Here is a 20202-nt window from a genome sequence, read left to right as displayed (position 1 = left end):
TGAGACTGGTTTCAAAAGCGACAAGATTATTATTAATGAGTTTTTCTGTAAAATGGCAGAATCGTTAGTTTCCATACCAAGCGAAAGTTGCTGTCTTTGGTGCACATAGGAACTCTTGAGCCTGACCAGCTGGCAGGCTATGAGAAAGGGAGATTGATAGACATTGTAAGAGGATCTCCAATGCACAAATTAACAATTTTGCTATTAAAGACAAAGTTGATAAATGATCTAGAAAAATATATATAATCAATGATAAAGGCATATCCTTTATCAAAAAGGTTGGGACAATAAGAGTTTGAATTTGGTATGATTCATGAATAATAATCAAATCGTTCACCCCCCCAAAAATTCCTAACTCTACACCTCTGAGGTTGGAGCACGAAAAGTTATTAGATAAAGCCATATCCATCAAATAATCTTGCTCTGAAGTATCAAAGTTTAAAATGGCGTTAAAACCCTGCATAGTGTTACATTGGTACATTTCAACATCCCCCTATTCTAGGTCATAATGGTATCCATCACTTCAAACAATCTTTTTAATTTATCAATATTAGAATAAGAAAATTCATCATTATAAAAATTAAATATACATAAGTTTAAATTGTTACAAAATTTGACAACTAGTGCCTGAATCACATTACTGTCTACCTTTATGTGGGTAACCGTAACCTTTTGTGATAGCTTCGGCTACATTGATAAGCCCCTTTGGCTCTCCCCTAACTTGATGGTTGAGCTGCGAGTAATAGTAATAATCAAATGCTGAGTATCTGAATCTTCCCAGGTCTCCTGCAATAAAATAATGTTGAATGTCTCTATGAAGGTTAGCAAAGAACTGCACTCAGCCCTGGTGGCATTTCCAGAAATATTCCAGGTCACTAGTTTTTCAATGCCTGGGCTTAGGAAAGTCATGCCTCCAGAAATAGCACGAGCTGTTTTAGGATTGGAGTCAATTGTTGCAATAGTGCAGCTGGGGTGTAACTGCTGGGATTGTCAATCCATGTCCATTGCGTCTTGCAGAGGTAAGAAGTGACTTCAGAGTGGGCTAGTGCTTTCAGTCATGAGAGCTGCTGGTCCCTTAAAGTTTGAAGGTATTTGAGAACAAAACAGGTTTATAATAATACCTACCGTAAGAGGAAATACCAGAACATCTCTAGTTCCACTTTATAGATTGCAGCACATAGGAAAGCAAGTAGCTGACCATGTAGGTTTTATTTTAAAAATAACTACAATAATGTCCATTCCAAATAGTTTTTGGCCAAATCCATTCCATGACACCCGCCTCACAAAAATTATTTGTTGAAATTTGCTGGGCTGTGGTCTAGATGTTTTTGAGCAAATGTGTGACTTAATTCCTGAATTGGGTTGAATTCTCAGTCGCCCCCTCGTTTAATGTAGAAACGAAAGCCAGAGTTTGAACGTACATACAGGCCTCTGGGGAAGCAACCGCTGGGACTGTGACTCTCTCCTACGCGAGGCATTATGCAGCTGACCACTTCCCTCGCTCATCACAGTGTTCCCAGCTTGGGAATTCCTTTCTGCAATACTAGCATTTAAGATGGTAGTGGGTATGTTTCTCATCTATGAAACGTCATTGGCTAAACCTGCATAGTCGCCTTAAACTTGATGGGGGCAGTGTGGTGGTGTTGGCTGATACAGTTGCTCTTGAATCCTCCAACTTGATAAAGGATGTCTCAGCTTGTGCCAATCTTTCTATTAATGGTTTGACAAGTTTTTTAAATAAGGAGTCCAATTTCTCACAAAATCTTTTGATGAGCACTATCGCCATTGGGCCGCAGCAAAGCTAACCTCCTTCTGTATTAATACCTATTCCACTGGTGGTAGGTAGTCTCTTTGCCTTTTTCTTGTTTCTTGGCCACTGGCTCATGATGACTATTGGTTAATAGAAGAAGGGGGAGTACATTCCATAAAGTGAAGTATGTGACAATCTAGCTGGAGTTGAAGGAGTAAAGTGTGTAGGGTGTTAATTTTTCAACACAACACAATTTAAGTGCATCTAAATAGACTGTACACATATTTCAGAATATATCATCAATTAAGATGAAAAAGTTGAAGCACTTTATTGTACTTCTGAAGTGTGGGGGAATGTTTTTTAGTAGATCAAAAAAATCAAGTACTCACATAGTGATGTGCAGATGATAATTATTCACTCAAACCTGATTTCCACATGTTGTGGTTTGTGCGCTACATAGTTTTATCATTAACATTGCATGTCTTTGCAAATTTAGTGGTTAATTGAATGGAAAATGTGCTGCCTGTACATGACAGTGCACTATCCACACCATACTTTAGTAATATATTTGTGACAGTGTGCTCCAAAACGCAACACCTGCTACATACTACATCCATATCACTCTCATGATGAATGGCCGCTGCTCATTAGCTACACTTGTGCTTTGTGTGATGCTTGGACTTTTCACAGTCCACATGGCTTCAGTAATGTAATATTGATGAGAGGAACCCTACACCGAAAAATGTTCCAGCACCACTGCTTTACATTGCTTAATATCCATGAAATATTAGTGTATATAAGTTTTGCGAGCAGGGGATGCTGCAGTTCCAACCCATACTTTTTTCTGCATATAATGGTAAGAATTTCAACGAAATGCAACCCAAGACAGATTGTCATTATGTCAATAAAGTACAGTATCATCCGCATTAGTGCAAAACTTCCGTTTGTGTATTGGAGAAGGAATTGACCTTTGAGACTCTAGCACCTTGATAAAGCATGCCATGAGGGTGCCCCTTGCCAATGAGGTCTTCTCACTGGCAGTGCCCACAATAATATCAGCCTAGTAATAGACTGTATGTGAGTGGTGTTAGAGGGAGGCGTGGTCCGAGAAGGTTTCAGCACACTGCTAGCTCTCAGGCAGTTTTGGAGAGAGGCATCAGGGTACATCCCTTCCACCAGGCTTTTGTGTTACATCATGTAGTTCCATCTCCACATGGACATATTGTTGGAACTAAGAAAATACGTTCCACCTAGTATGTATTTTGTGCAGATTCTCCCACCTAACAAAGTGTAGGAAAGGTCTTATAGCAGACAATACCGGCAAAATACTATTTACTTTAGTTATTTACTTGTTTCACGTGTTTATGTAGCTTGACTAGTCAACTAGATGTCGATGTACTTTACAGTGAATTAACAATGAAGATCAGGAACCATCCTTGGAAAACAGTAACATGTAGAAAATAAAATGATCCTGCTCTTCATTTCTGTAATACGCATTATGTAAACTTTTGTTGTCATCTTTTCTTTTTATAGAGAAAATGGTGTTCAGGAACGCACCTTCTCCCCAGGAGTTTACAGAATCAGAAGATGCTGTTGTCGTTTGTGATGTTGTGAGTGTGCAAACCCCCTCCATAATGTGGAAGCACAAAGGCAGAGACGTTGTCCTGAAAAAAGATGGTAAGGAAAATAATTTCTAATCACACTGGTTTGTAATATTCAAAAAGGCCGTATTAACTTTTAGGGTATCCCTGATACATGCACACACAAGGACAAACCAATTATGTGGCAAATATATGGCTGCTGAACTAAAGGATAACCTTAAAAACTATTTTGAGTTTCCCTTTTTTTCCTGTGTCGGAGAATTCACTGAAAAAACAATATATACCGAAATCGGCACTCCCCAGGCGGATTTCGTCGCCAGGGACCCCATCCTCGAGCCTGGCATGCTTGTTTGGGGGGGAAGGCGAAACACAGCCTCCCTCCCCGGGCTGATTTCAGCCCCAGGGATCCCATCTCCCAGGGGTCAGCAATATTAAAGGTGAGTGCCCTGCTGCCCACCCAGGCCACACACCATACATTCGTTGGATGCAATGGGGGGGAGCCCCAAGGCCCCGGTCAACTCCTTGCATGCCGCCCTCCCCTTACAAAGTATCTTCGAACCCGGGGGTGCACTCTCCAGGGCCTTCAATGGCTCAAGGAGTGGGGCTGCGCACCTCCTTCCCATTCATAATATGTTAAGTCACAGGGATAGGCTCCCCAGGGCCTCTAATGGCTCAGGGAGGGGGGACGCACTTCCCCACTCCCCATTCTTACTATGTTCGGCCTGGGTGGTGGGCTAACTGGGCACTCTAACAGTGCAGGGAGGGGGGACGCTCATCCCCCTCTCCCCATATAATCATATTCCGGCTCCAGGGGTGGGCTCATCGAGGCTAGTGGAGGATAGGGGAGGAGGGCCATGCAGCCCACCTCGGCTTCATGAATACAGCCCCAGGGATGGGCTCCCTAGGGCTTACAGTGATGAATACGACTCAGCCGCCTTTTTTTAATTATTTTTCATCTTATCCTATGATAGTAATGCGAGATCGCAACATTTTCAGCTGGTTCTTTTTCTGTGTTTTTTTTGTCGGGCGGGAGGGGGTCCCTCTGGTCCCCCCCCCAGTGGGACTAGGTTTCAGGGTATTCTTAACCCTGCCCATTTATGCTATATATTTTTTCTAAGTCCAGGGCAGGGACTAAGTCCCAAAGTCCTGTAATGGCTGCCAGCAACATTTTTCTCATGTTGCTTGTTAGCCAATCAGAGCGCTCGCTCTCGCACGAGTCTTACTCCCGCGGGAGCGAGATGGCCTAAGGGAAATAAAGCTCCCTAGCCCAATCCGATTGCTCAGTTTTTGAACTGGCGCTCCTGCGAGTGTCTCAGAGACTGTTGCGTTACCCAACTGCCAAAATATATAATTATTTTTTAACCTTAATTTCTCACAAACTACTGAAAAATATATACAAAATCACAAAAAGCACAATCTGCGGATCAGTATCTAGCTTTCCTGCCAAACTTGGTGTAATTCCATTCCGCTGTTTTTGCTGTAGCCTGTCTTAAAGAAGTCTATGGAAAATACATGGGGATTTTGAGTTTAGGGCCCCTTGTTTTTTCTTGGCTCCCGCTTGACGGTTAACTCTGAAACTTTCCAGGAAGGAGTTGAGGTGGATGAACTTATTTTTGGAAAGTTTTGTGAAGGTTCATAAAACGGGGCCAAAGGTATTAGCAAACCAGAAAATGCTTTTTCTATGGAAAAGCAAACCTAGCTATAAGTACCTAGTGGCAACCGTCACTAGGTTATATATATATAAATATATATACTACACAGTGGTGGTCATCACTGTGTGGGTATAGTTGGATTAGAGTTTTCATATGAAGAGCGTGTTTTGTTACCATAGTGGCTTTTGCACTGTTTGATGTATTGTTACAAAAATGTCCAAACAACGAAAGTTCATCCACCTCAGGTCCTTCCTGGAAAATGTAGGGATGATCCGTAAAACGGGTGCCTCGAAAAAATCAGGGGGTACTTCAAACCCTTTTTTTCGATGTGGTTTCCCATAGGAATTTTGGGAAGCAATGCAGAAGAAAATGGCTGAACAGAATTTCAACAAAGTTGGCATTAATCTACATCTTTGCCCAGAAAACATGTTTTTTTTAATATGGTGTAAATCAATTCAGCTGCCTTTGAGACATTAAAGGTCCAAATATGGTAATATGTGGGCAATTGGTACCTCAGTACTCCAGCAGATCCAGAACTTAAAAAAATCAACCACTCTGACTGTCCAAGAGGGCTTTTTACCCATTCGGTGCTGCCGGTCCCGTACTTGGCCAGCGGGACCAAGTGATCTGATTGACTGGCTGCAACATCAACAGAAATTTTTCTGTTGCCATTTGAAGACTCAGGACTTGTTCTGGTGCCCTGAGTTAAAAATTTTTTTAAAAAAAAATAATAATAGGGAGGGTGGAGGCAGGTTAGGTGTGTTCTGATCCCCTAGTTCTTGACTGCCCACAGGAGTTTGGGTGCAGGCCCATCCTGTAGACCAGGCCCAACAACCGTGCACAGCTTGGTGTTGATTACTCGCTGTTGGTTGGGCACAGATCAGGCTCTGCAGCCAAACCCCCACTGTGCACAGCCAAAGGCTGTGCATGCCAGGGGGCTCGATACCAGCATGGTTGGACGTATGGCCTGGTGCGAGTATGGGTTGGATGCTGTGTCTAACCCCATAGCACAGTCAAAAGTTATGCTTAGTGAAGGAGTTGGGTCAATATGACCAAAGCCCCCAGAAATTCCCTGAAAAACACAAAGGTTAAAGTGACGTTCTATTTTGGTATGTTTGTGAGTTTTTTTTACATTTTACATTACATAAGAAAAAGCCCCTAAAATGTCACTGAAAGAACCAAAGGTTAAAGTTGTGTTATAGTTAGGTGTGGTAATAGTATCTTATTTTACATTTTTTTAAACCAGGCGTTCCACTGAAAAAAACAAAGGCTAAAGTGATGTTATAGTTAGGTCTTGTAATAATATAAGCTCTAATGTTTAAAAATCAGAAAAACACTAAAATCCTTTTGCCCCGCCATTCACTGCTTATGACCTCACACATTGCATCACTCGAGACATGCTTAACGACATCATTGAAGACTTCTCAAGTGAGCTCTCTTGTACCATGTCATTGGAGTAATACGACAGATCAAGAATGCTTATGTTATTGCAGGAAGAATGCACAATGTTTTTTTTCTGTCAATCCTCTTAATGGTGTTTTAGACTATACCACAGCTTCCGAACGTTTTTTAATTCTAATAGTCCTATATAATATATTGAGGATGCAAGAAGATTTTATGGACTTCCATAGTTGTAGATACGTTTTCATCTGTTACATTAAGCACGTTCCAGATGAAATAATCCTCAATTAAGCCTGAGTGTAAATGTCTGCTGCTTTTCCAAAGATGTGCAGACACCAGCTAAGATGATTGTTGGACTGTAAAGCACATGACTAAGTGTATCTGCGTGTACCACAAAATGTTTGCATGCATGGAGGCACACAATTACACGGCAGTCCGTCATGGTGTTGTCAGTTCAGTCAAAGTGCTTTAGCAGGAAGATGTCATAGCGTTCAAATGGAAGGAGGGATTGAGTGAAGAATTCATAACACCTACTTCCAGCAAGCTCCAGGCCCCTTTACTAAAAGCCTATGCTTGATTGGATGCGTGGCAGTGATTGAGTCAGCATATCTGCCAACGGCAGAGCTGAGCATAGAGCTCCCGCTCACACTTCATCCAACATGGCACTCTAAAGTTAGTATATGGTTGCAACGGCACTCATGCTGAAGCCGCCACAAGTCATAATTTATCTGCCGCCTCAAGACTATGCCCATGATTTGTGATGCACTTTTTTTGTTTGCTTGATTTCCTTTTCTTTTTTTTGTGTTTGCAGTCCGATTTGTTGTACTGGCCAACAACTACTTGCAGATCCGTGGAATAAAGAAAACGGACGAGGGGATGTATCGTTGCGAGGGCAGGATCCAGGCTCGTGGGGAGATTGCCTTCAAAGATATCCAGGTGGTTGTGAATGGTAAGTATTGTGGAGCCAAGGGAGTGGAGCACACTGTGCCAGGAAGACAAAGCACCAGTAACACTCATGAATTAGATAGAACATCAGCCCTCAACCTAATAGTCTGGAGTTGTAATGCATTGTTAAAGCAGCATGCAACCCTTGTTGATTCGTTCAATAGATATGCATGTGTGAAGTAGATGGGAAAATAAAACGTCAGACCTAAATTTCAGCATCTGGTGATTCAACTTTGAGCAAATTGCATAATGTGATTGCTGTTTCAGTCCTTAAGATGGTGGAGGAGAACGCAGCATGCACCATCATGACTGTGGGGTTTCTCATGATAAGATGCTGTGCTGGCTCTCTGTGCCTGTGACAAACTTGGGTAGCATGTGCTGACATAAACTTGTCTGCTACTTTATTTTGATTTACTTTTACTTTTTGAACACGTTAGTTTCTTCACGATGAAATTTCAAAACGTTGTCGCCATTACGCATTTTCTTTTATATTTTCCTTTTGCTACACGTGTTCTCTTCAGAAACATTTCCAGGCCTGTAATATCCAAACTTTCTGCTTTCCTGTTTTCTGTAGGGATGCTCATGCTTTAATACCTTCATGTTAATTGTCAACCCCTGTTCTTCCGTTTATCTTTAACCTCAGTCCCATATGCTGACATTTTCACTTACGTCCTCCACTTAATGTAATTGTTCTCCTTTGCCATTTCCTCTCCTCTCTTTTTTCCTTGACTCTTGAACTTGTATTTTCGACTTTACTTCCTTTTGCTGTTCTTGTTCCCTATTTATTTTATTTTATTGTTTGTTGATATTGTGATCTTGTTTTTGCTCTTTTTCATTTTTTGTTTATTTTTCCTTTTCGTCTGTAATACTACTTACCTTTCGTCATAAGGGTCCTGCATCGCCCATTCCCTTCCTTCCTTGCAACCGTTGACTGTACGTTGCTGCCCATTTCTGTCTCTATCTTTCGCTTCATCCTTCTCATCAATACATGTCATCCTCTCCCCTGCAGATTTTCACTGAACCGTTTTCAACCCATGCTACAGCTACCTCAGCTCCATCCTACTTCAAAAAACGTTTTTCTAGGCTGTTTCTTATTTTCTCTGGATGACCTTTTACGCTGTTTCTTTGTATTACACACATCTTACCCTCAGCCTTTATTTTCCAGAAAGTCTTTTCAGTTTCCAATTCTTTTCTTCTTTAGTGGCGCCTTCTGTCCGGGCTCGACAGACCACTGTCAATGCCACAGCAAACCTTGGAGAAGCCGCTCTCCTGGCCTGTGATGCTGATGGGTTTCCCGACCCAGAGATAAGTTGGACAAAGTAAGATTTCCTGTATTTTGTTCACGAATGATGCCCGGCTAATTCAAAATATGTGTAATATTCTATAATTCCGATGACCACTAATTAAATGGTAAAAACGTTGGTTTGAGGGGCCACAGCTTCAGCTGGTCAGTGTAGCTCGCCCGTATGATAGACAGAGCTTCAAAGTAGAGCACCCCGGGAACAGTGATGAGTAATAGGTGTATGACCATGGTTCCATGGCCGCTCTTCTATCAGGATGAGTGGCTCAGAATCACAGTAGACTTCTGAAATTTCAGGAAAACAAACTATTGGATTTGAGAAAGGTAACCATGAGGGGTGTATGAGTCATGTTTATGGATTATTTTCATGGGGCTGGTGTTAAATTATTTCTGTTGATAGGTGATATACGAGGTATATGAGGTGTTTTGTGTTGGATGATGTTTGTATTGGTGTTTAGTTGATATACAAATTGCATTAATAACTATACTAGTTAGATGAGCATATGCAGGACACACTCATCATTACAATTATTTCCCACTGGAGAGCTAGCGATTAGCGGACAAAAGTGAAGGTGGCCAAGCCCCAAGGCAAGTGACGTACAAAGGAAATTTCGGTTATTGGTTCTGTCTAGAATATGTTTCCTGACATTGATCCAGATAGTGGCATTGGCTTGGTGTTTAGGAGTTGGTCATTGGAGAGTGGTATTCGTGTGGTTGTTCTTGGCTCTGCATTGTTGGGATGTTCATCTGTGTATTCAAGCTTCTCTTTCCGAACATACATGATTTTGTTTTATTTTTAGCTTTCTAATGCTTTTTCAATTCTGTGTTCAGGGACGGCGAAATGATTGAAGATGACAGCGAAAAGTACAAATTCACAGAAGATGGTTCTGAAATGACGATTTTCAACATTGACAAGAATGATGAGGGGGATTATACTTGCATAGCGGAGAACAAGGCCGGCGAGCAGGAAGCATCCATCCTTCTCAAAGTCTATGGTAATTGTGCCAACCTATCCTACTTCTGTATTGATCGTCATTATGTCACATTGGCTAGCTTGTCGTTGTATGTGCCCACGTGAGGCAAACTCAACTAATAATGATAACTTTTTTATACAGCCCTTAATTTTGCACTAATGCTGTTTCTAAATATTGTAAGTAAGAGGTGTTGCGTGTGGTTAATTAATTTCATGGTTCTCAGTTTGCTGACATCGATAAGATGGAAGGCTGATTTTTCCTTGCAGATGACGAGAGCTGCCAGCATTGAGTCACTGGACTATCTTCTTTAGCACCCCTTTCATTTCCCATTAGTTAAAATCAAAATACGATACTTTAGTACGATCTATATTATCTTGCAAAAGGAAGTTTACAATTTTTCACATCCAGCAATAAGTATCCTGTATTTCCTAAAAGTCATATTTTGGCAAAATAATGAACTTACCACATTTGTAGACAATGGTATGGGGTGATTCTCTGTGATAATATTACTTATTAAACAATAAGTGAGGCAACTTATGCTTCAATCTTTAAAGAAAAAATCACCATTCTGATAAAGTTTGGGCTGCAACGTTTTAAGCCCAATTTCAATGTTTTTTGTTTAATAGACTCACTCCGTTGTTCAGCACTTAAATGCAGTTTTACTCCAGTATTGGAACTTTCATAGATTCGTATGCTTAAATCATTCCCTGTCTTTGAGATGGGAGTTCCCGGTACCTTAGAAAAGTAATTTCACAGTAGACATAGAACATGGAGGCCTTATGCCTTTCAGTTTAGTAACATATCCTAGTCATCATTTAAAAAAGGATTAAACTTAAGAGTCAACCATTCAGGTCACACTGCCCTGTAGAACTTTCCTGAGAGAAGCTCCAGTCCCTCAGATTTTCTACTGCCTGTAGTGCTAGGGAGTCTCCACTGAGCTCTGCTCAATTTTGTTGTCAGAACTCGTCTGAAGATTTTTATACAGACTTTTTCTGTTCAAAATGTACAGTTATACTCTAAGACTGTGTATCTGATGTTTTGGTGTCGCAAACTTACTTTTAATTTGTCAGACACCTATAAAGGGGCTCTTCAGACCCTGAGGCACTTGCAGAAAGAAGAAGCTGCACATTGATGGCCCTCATCAAGACTGCATATTCTGTCTTTATCATGCGCTTTAGAAAAAAAGATTGCAGGGTATGTCGCACGTTTTCCTCTAAAACCTTGTTAGACAGTTGGGGGTGACTTTCTATGGCTGCAAAAGTTCAAGACCAGAGAAAATCCTGTCTCTGGTGATGAGGAGAGTGACACTTCATCCATGTCTTCAACCAAAGCACATTAGGGATGATCCTGCAGCTCATTCCTCCTATGAACCACCAAAATGAAGCATCTAAAAAGACCTCTCAGGTCTCTCATAAACACCACGGACGAAGTCACCTCATACAAGTGATCTTCCTTCTGGATGGAAGAGGAATAAGGAGTCAGGTTCCTCTTCCAAGGGAGTTCAAAAATCGACTTATGAGCCCCCAACACCGCACCTCAGATGAAGCACACATTCAAGGAGCCTTGTTCTGCTCCTCTGACGGGACAGCATCTCGTCGACGAGGATGACTTGCACAGCAGCAACAATGACATCTACCACCAACACTATCACAGTGTCGACGGTGGCATCTGCATCATCGACGACCTCATAGTCGACCAGCCGTACCCCTATATTGTCTACGATAACGATTTCCTCCTCATCATTAACGCTACCGTCAATGACGAAGCTCCCATTGACGACGACGCTCCTGTCAACGACATCACCCCCGTCGACAGAGGGTTTATCGTTTTCTGTGCCTACCCCCATCAATGGCGATTCCCTCATCAACGATGAGAACAAAGCCATCAATCCCATTGATGCTACCATCGTCGATAACCTCAACGATAACCGCAGAAAAAATTGTAGTTAAGCAGAGACTAAGCCAAAAAATACTCACACCGACTCATACATCTCCAAGTAAGGTACCTTCACTAGTGCCTTTCCATTTCCTGGACTATGAAGACTCTGATGAAGATAGCCTCTTTGGTGCAGCATGTGGCCCTTCAGAGCTTCATGTCAAATGCCAGGATGATTCTGATGAGAGTGACTACTATGAACAAGAGTATTATGCCCCTTAGGAGCTCTACCAACACCCTCAACAATACCAAGAAGACATAGTATGTCTTCCGTCAGCACTTGTATCTGACTTACAATACATGCTGCCAGATTACAGGAAAAGGTTTCCTCCAGCGTCTGCTTCTGTTCAACACAGTCTGGCTACAATAGTTTCAGTGCCTCTCCAGCTACCAACTCCTCCACCTATGCAACAGTTGCCTCTCCCTCCACCAGTAGTCCGTTCTCCACAAGTAGCACAACTACATGAGCCCACCTCGTCTGAGGAGCAAAGAAAAGAAGGTCAGCTCGATGACAACCATAATTAGTGGGATGACTATGCGTTGCCAACACGGTCATCTCCATCACTGCCCCCAGTGTATTCTCCTCTGGACGACATAGGAGGTTTCCACAACCTCTTAGGAAGAGCAGCAACATGTTTCCAGTTGCCTATGCCCGGAAAACAAAACTACTGTTTCCTTTATGATTTCAAGAAACCTTTTCAGAAAATGGTCAGTGCCATGTCCATCATTGATTACATTTGAGATGAGGGCTTAAAGGATATGCGCAGTCCAGCCTCAGCAGTGTTGCCACGACTCGATAAAAAATATAAGGCCCTGGAGGACGCACCAGTCTGCGTAATGGATTACCCCAAACCAGACTTCATGATTTCCCAGGCAGGGTAAAGGCCTCGATAACATCCGTATGCGTTTTTTAGCCATGTCAGCGCTCACAGTGAGGGCAGCAAATTCCATGGCTCTGCTTGGATTATACGTTCAGCAAATATGGTCCGATATTGCCCCATATCTGGACAAGCTCCTGGCAACATCAAGGGGAAGCAAAAAACAGCATTGGTAGAACGTGAGCGCAAATTGTCAGAGATAATTGATTGTGCAGGGGACATTGCCACCACTGGATTCAGGCAGCTGGCTGGGGCAGCGGTATGACGCCGTCAAGGCCAGGTTAAAGCTACTTCTTTCAGGCTCGAGATCCATACCAAACTATTAGATTTGCCTTATGAGGGAGAAGCTTTGTTTGAAAAACACATTGACAATGCTCTCCAAGCAATAAAACCTGACACAGACACGGGCAAGTCGTTGGGTACGTTACAATACAAAAAGCTGCCCTTTCGTGTTGCTCAAGGAAGAGGACAACACTCTTATTGAGCGGGATAACAACAATACCGCTAGCCCACATATTCCTCCACTAACCAACAATTTCAATACCAATACCACCAACGACAACCACAGTCTGCTTCTGATAACAGACCTCCTCCTAGAGGAAAATCTAGATGACAAGGCCAGAACACCAGTTGCTGACAATGACTTTGTCCAGGTGTCCCTTACTTCCCTCTCTTTTCCAACCAGGGTACTAGAGAGAATAACCAACCATCTACACCGCTGGAAACAGATAACAACCGATCAATGGGTTCTAGATATGGTTTGATTCTGACAAACTTTGGAATTCATCAAAACACCTCCCCCCAACCTCAGCCTTCCTTCCAAATACATCTACGCCTTCTCAAGTGGGAAATCAAAACCATGCTCAAGAAGGGTGCTATAGAGAGAGTTCCCTCATCTCAGAGAGGAAAAGGTTTCTACTCCCTTTTCTACTTAATCCGCACGAAGTCAAAAGCAGTGGAGACCAATTCTGGACTTAAGAAACCTCAACAAATGCCTAAAAAATCTGTTATTCTTCATGGTTACATTGCAAGATATATTGCAACTCCTCAACAGAGGAGACTACATGTCGTCCCTAGACCTTCAAGACACATATTTCCATGTTTCCATTTATCTAAAAGGCAGGAACTTTCCCAGGTTCACAGTAGACGATAGTCACTATCAGTTCCGGGTGTTAACCTTCGGTCCCAAGTCCGCCCCTCGCATTTTTACAAAATGCCTAGCACCTGTAACTGCCTTCCTCAGGCAACAAAGACATTAAGTCTTCCTCTATCTTGGTGACTGGTTGGTCAAGGCTCCTTTAAACCAGTCATCAATGGCATCCACCATGGCCAGCATGCACCTATTCAACGAGCTAGACCTCACTCAAAATCCTGACAACCCAGTCCTTCAACTGTCGCAATGGATAACGTTCCTAGGTGCCATGCTGGACCCAACACTAAACAGAGCATACCCCACAATGGAGAGGAAGCAGAAGCTGATGACTTTGGCAAAACTAGTACACAAAAGAAAGTCACTTTCTGATCACCTTTACAAATCTCTCCTCTGTTTGATGTCTTCCTGCATTCATCTAATCCCATAATGTTGTCTGCACATGCGTCCTCTTCAGGAACCACTGAACATCCAATGGGCACAGACTACAGGAACCTTCAATGAAATCATACAGTTTGCTCCACGTATGGTCAAATCACTCACCTGGTGGACAAAACTGGTAGATCTAAGAGTTGTCTAACGTTCTTAACTGAAGCCTCACCTTTAGTGAATACAACAAACGCTTCCCCGGACGGGTGGGGAGCTAACATCCAGGATCTCCAGGTCAGCGGCAAATGGCCACCTTCCCATCGGGGCCTTCACATCAGTCTACTCGAGTTAAGGACAGTACATCTTGCTCTAAAAGCCTTCCGTCCCAGGATTCAGAAGTCCTCAGTGCTCCTGCAGACAGACAATAGAACAACAGTGCAGTACACAAACAAGCAAGGTAGCAGCAGATCTCACCTGCTGTCCCAGGAAGCTAAACTAATTTGGAAATGTTCCTGACTGCAGAGCGTTTACCCAGGAACCAGAAAGCCATAGCAGACACCTTGAGCAGACCGAAACCATCTTGCCATGAGTGGGAACTGGACCAACACATGCTGGATCAAACCTTCCTACAGTAGGGCAAACCAAATCCTGACCTCTTTGTGACCCCAACAATGCAAAATGCCAGTTCTTCGCAATCTGATATTCTCATCCAGGATCATGGAGGAATGCATTTTTGATTGCATAGTCTGACATATTTGCCTACGCCGTTCCTCCAATTCCTCTTTACATTTGTCCTCAGGAAGAAGAAGGCAGAGCCCTGCAAGATGATACTCATAGTCCCAGCATGGCCACGGCATCACTGGTTCACGGAGCTTCTCATCCTTTCAGTGCTGCACAATATTCAGCTGAAACTAATCCCATTGCAGCGGACGATGAGCCAGATACAAGTTCTCCATCCAGACCCCAAGTCTCTTCGATTATCAGCCTGGCTCCTCAGTTTCACGAATTTGACATCTGAACATTCCTTCAAGTTGCAGGGACATACTAGCCAAATATAGAAAAATTGCTTATTACTGCTCTGTACTCTGATTCAAGCATGTGTATCTATGGAATTTCCAATTCTGGACTAATAAGTTACTTACCTGTAACTGTGGTTCTACGGTGGTGGAATCTTTCATAGATTCACATGCGACCCACCCACTTCCCCTGAGAAGCTCAACTTTATTCCTCTCAGTACAGTACTAAGTATACGCACTAGTGCTTGGAAAATCTAAAGGGCTGGAGCTTCTCTCAGGTAGGTTCTACAGGGTGGTCTGACCTGATTAGTTTAGTCCATTTTAAATAATGACTAGGATATGTTACTAAATCAAAAGTCCCAAGGACTTCTATCGCTATTGTGACTTTACTTTTCGGAGGTATTGGGGATTCTCATCTCGACGATGGGGAATGATTCAAGTATGTGAATCTATAGAAGATTCCAATACTGGAGAGCTGCAGCTACAGGTAAGTAACTTATTTTCTTCACTGTCACTTTCCAAATCACACTCTGAGTTGTAGTACTTTTTGCAAAATGGACACCTGTTTACGTGATATATGAAAGCCTATTTAGTATCCAGCAAGCAGAATCAGGGCCACCATATGTAAAATTAATTTTATTCAACACGTCTGGTAATTTCTGAAAGTCTCCAGCTATGAAGCGCTTATATTTTTGGTGCAAAATGGATGTGCTTTTGCCTAAAACTGTATTCAGCAAAATTGATCGAAAGCTTGAGTTGAAAACTGCATTGATTGGAAGTCTGCAGTCTCAAGTTATATCATCATAGGGAGAGGGTAGCAGTGCCTTCTGATCTGGGACTCAACCACAGTATTTAAAATTCGATTCCTCCCATCGCCTGGTCATGCCAAAAAACAAGTCAATGAAAGAATTTGTACAACTAAGGTGAGTTTTTCTATGAATGTATCAGAGGGACGTTAATTTGCTAGTGGTTATTTGTTAGGACACAAGCTTTGGCTACTTCTTCCATTGGTGGAAAACCATGTAGGCTGTTCAAGTCGCCAGCAGTCCTCTTCAGTAAGCACATGTTTATGTGTTCGTTGCACAGAGATCTTCCTGGTTAAAAACACATCTTAATTGTGAAATGAATAGCTCTACCTACCTACTTAAAGCAGTACGTGAACTACTGGACTATACTTTTGGGTTTCCTGCAGTAAAAAGAAGTTAACAGTGCTTTACAGTGTAGTGTAGAATGCAGAATTATACGATTCTAGAGCCGCTCCATTAATGACATATTTGTAGATGTACAGTTCTTGGCAGACAACTTTCTGCATAATTTGCAAATTTCAAGAAAAAAAATGTTTCTAGCTCAAATGGATCAAAATAGTCTTCACAAAACACACAGACCATATCTTTGTAACTTTACTTCTGCATCAGTGTATTTTATGAATTTGTACATTGCCTTATATTTGGGACAAGTAAATGCACATACTTTACTATTCTCGTTTTCCATGTTGCCCTGAGAGTTTGCACCGCAGCAAATAAATAAAGAAATGGAGGCGAGCAGTTTAAAAACACGTGCCATTCATTCATCATGCTAAAAAGGAATCTGATTGAAAAATACTTCTTACCTGTGCAGCCTTCTCTTTCGTCTATGTGTGAATTATTGTGTTCTCTGGAGCATGCGCAGTGTATTGAACAGGTCTTTGTTGTTGTCGTTCTTCTTCTTAGCAAAGCCTAAGATCAACTACGTCGAGAATAAAACCGCCATGGAGCTCGAGGAGCAGATCACGCTGACGTGCGAGGCCTCTGGTGACCCCACCCCCAGCATTACGTGGAGAATGGCGACACGCAACATCAGTAGCGACGAAAAGGTATAACTCCAGGGGATCCTGGACGTGGGAGCAGATTCACTCATGTGTAACTGGAGAGAGAGACTTGAGTTTATTGAGTCATGGGGTGGACTTAACAGCCCCCGTATTAGGAAACCGAACACAGTGTTACACCGCTGACAACGTCATCGATCGTTTCAGCTGCATTAAGCCCAATGAGAGACAACACATTCTGGTGTCATGGCTGTGCTCAACCATACAGGTGACATCATTCATAGTATTTTTTAATGTTGTCGTAGTGTTTTCACTTCTTGGGTTTTGCAGGTGTAATTCTGTTTTGGTTTTCTATCAGAGGATGTAGGTCTTCAATGGACCGGGTGGGAAGTAAGCAGAAACATGTATTTCAAGGGAAAGGTGAGGATGTCTGCCTTTAAGAACTGTAGGTGGGCGTGATGATGTCACTGCTGGGCATGTAGCAGAGCTAGCAGTATTCCTCATTTCAGAGTTGTGGCTATTTTAGGCACTGCAAGACTCAAATTTATACTGGCCCATCATGGCACAACATTTTAGGAATTGACAGCATGTTTCTTGTACAGGAAAGTGTAGTAGTCCTACCCAAGCCCTTTCTCACATAATTTGATCAGCATTTTGGTAGAATGTTTAGGTATTTTAGTCTCATTTCAGAGATTTTTTCATGTTAGAAGTTCCTTATTTCTGGCATCACCCGCTAATGCAATTCTCAAGTCTAACTAGTGCTTTTGGTCCTAATGTCTGTGGTAAAGGATGATTTGATTGAAAACTGTGCCAAAAATGCCGAACGCATCTTAACTCATACTGTCAATGTGCGGACTACATGCAGTAAGTGCTGATCTGAAAAAAGTCCAATCACTACTCCAGAACTTTTCAGAGGTGTACAGACATATATACACATTCAAAACTATTGAAAGAGTGATCGATGAATGGATTTGGGATCAATTGCACTAGAAAAAGCAAAATGTCATGATTTTAATGTTACTGGACAAATTGCTATTAAGAATAATTTTCTGAGACCGAGTAGAAAAGTATAGTAGCTTGCTGCAGTGAACTTGTAGTTTTGTTGCAAGTTTTTTTAGAACTTGGCGACGTATTGCTAAACCGCACAAACTCAAAGTTTTATTATAATGAAAATACTTATTAGGACTGTTAATGTTTCATAAACATCATTTTCCCATTACATTGGCTTGTTTCCAATAAATTACTTTACAACAGGTCAACTCTTTGCACAGTAGTTGGCCAAGATTTGAAATGTTCTGCCTAAAATATGGTGTGTGGCTTCAAGTAGATTACCAATCCGTGAACAAAAATGGTGGTCAAGAACCACGAAGATAGAAAATTCTGCCTCATCACGTGGCTATTTGTGTTATCTTGTTGGCCTGGGAGCTGTTTGACAGCCAAAGAATAGCTTAAATTTAAAATAAGCCATGTTGTTTCTGACATGAAAATAACATGTAGATTTTTTTTTAATGGTGCTCATTACCACCTGATCTAAAAAGGGTGCGAGCTGCAGTTTTAAGCATAAATTTGATAGGCTGGGAGAAAAACACATGTACCACACTTTGGGCCTTGTACTCATTACCACTGATCTAAAAAGGGTGCGGGCTGCAGTTTTAAGCATAAATTTGATAGGCTGGGAGAAAAACACATGTACCACACTTTGGGCCTTATTTATGAGGGCTTACGCCGCTTTAGTGTCACATTTTTGTGATGCTGCAGCGGCGTAAACAATGCTACACACTGCACCATATTCACAAAGTGACGCATCTTAGCAGATGTGTCATAGTAAAGCCCTGCACTACATTATACCTGTGTCAGATATAATGTATAATGTATGCAGGTTGGGTTTCCCCCGTAAAAAAGGTGTGCAGAAGGGGCACAGTGACATCTGTTCACAGCGGGCGTAAGGACGGACGCAGGCACTTTTACATGGGACTCGCCCATGTGTAATGACACATTGCTGGAGTTGCGTCTGTTTTGCGACACACTCTTGCAATGTGTCATTACTACGCCACCAAATACGTCAGGATTCCTGGTGTATCTAGTCAATTCTTGCGACGTGGAGCACTGTTCTGTAAATGCGATGCATCCATGGTGTTACAAGGAGGACGCACTGAAAAGTGTTGCATCGCTGTTTTCAACCAGCAATGCATCACTTTTCATAAATAAGGCCCTTAATGCGCATCATCCCATTTCCAGGTTTGCAAATTTCATGTTAAAATTGAACTTTACAAAACTTATTTAGGTCTCATAAAATCCATCCAAACTCAGTGGAAGTGCGGCCACCGTTGTACAGCACTTTTAAAATGTAACACTTTAAAACATACTCGAGCCTCTTAAAATAAATGGGCAGGATTCCGAAAGACTAGTTAGCAAAGTGAAACAGATCACTCTATAAAGTCTCCAAAAATGCTTTTAATAACAAACCTGGATTCCACCAGGAAACATTCAACCTGCTTTTTCCAGACCATTGCAATTTAATCGCAAATTCACGTTTATATTTATTGTCCGGAAAATCCGTGCAGTGCCGAGGTGAACAGGCATGTACAATATTCCATTCCTTGTCTGTTGCTACAGCCTAGCATCCTTGTAGTCGCAATAAACATCATCCTTCATTTTTCAGATAAACACGTCAAATTGTAATTGCATTTATATAGCACTTACTACCCGTGACAAGGCATTGAGGCGCCGAAACGATCGGCTGTGCTTCTTTTTCAACGGATAAGCACCTATGCATGCAGGATGCTGGCACATGCTAATGTCATGGGGAATGGCACATGTAAATGTCATGTGAGAGGATATCAAAGTACTTTGCCGTGAGTGCGACTCAAACGTGCTGCGGATTCTTTTTGGACTGATATAACCAGTCATTCTGTCATACCACCCTTAAATTAAAATGAGCAATGCTGTTGTCCTGTGGAGTCAGTCACTTGCATTAAATGTGAAAAGACAATTTGACCAGAATTACACCATAGAGCAGTCTGTTGAGGCCATGACAAATTGTCTCTGCCTCCCAGGCTGGTTTGGGGATGTTTTGTCTTGAGGCTCTGTATAACAAGGAATACTGGTAGCAAAGTATACCAGTGACATCATCATGAGAGTGTGATTGGGGGAGAAGAATGGGGGGGTCTTCTTCATCGGACAGACCAGTAAGAGCCTGGAATGCCCTTCTCTTTAGTGGCACTGTATGCATGCACTGTACACCGTTAGTATGCACAAAAGCACTACGGCCTTTGTGTATGGCTATTGTGTTGACCACAATTCATTGTTGCAAAGGCAAAAATAATTAGCAGTTTTGGAAAAAAGGTTACCAGCCTAAAGTACGCCTTTTGGTGAAGAGGCTAATTTCTCCTTTGCTGCTGTCTACAGTGGACTTCCTGTACAAAGA

At 42.1% G+C, this 20202-nt stretch overlaps 1 protein-coding gene across 6 annotated transcripts in view; it reads left to right on the top strand.

Moving 5' to 3' along the window:
• NCAM1 (neural cell adhesion molecule 1) overlaps positions 1 to 20202 on the top strand; it is a 792292-nt gene that overhangs the window by 507195 nt on the left and 264895 nt on the right. For all 6 annotated transcript variants that reach the window (XM_078682361.1, XM_078682362.1, XM_078682363.1 and 3 more), the window contains exons 4-8: positions 3284 to 3427; positions 7216 to 7353; positions 8551 to 8668; positions 9481 to 9644; positions 16681 to 16823. In XM_078682361.1, coding sequence (XP_078538487.1) covers positions 3284 to 3427; positions 7216 to 7353; positions 8551 to 8668; positions 9481 to 9644; positions 16681 to 16823 — 707 coding nt within the window. The remainder of the gene's footprint in view (positions 1 to 3283; positions 3428 to 7215; positions 7354 to 8550; positions 8669 to 9480; positions 9645 to 16680; positions 16824 to 20202) is intronic.

This window comes from Lissotriton helveticus, chromosome 3_1 (assembly GCF_964261635.1).
Source record: "Lissotriton helveticus chromosome 3_1, aLisHel1.1, whole genome shotgun sequence".
NCBI lineage: Eukaryota > Metazoa > Chordata > Amphibia > Caudata > Salamandridae > Lissotriton > Lissotriton helveticus.
This window is presented reverse-complemented; position numbering and strand designations above follow the sequence as displayed.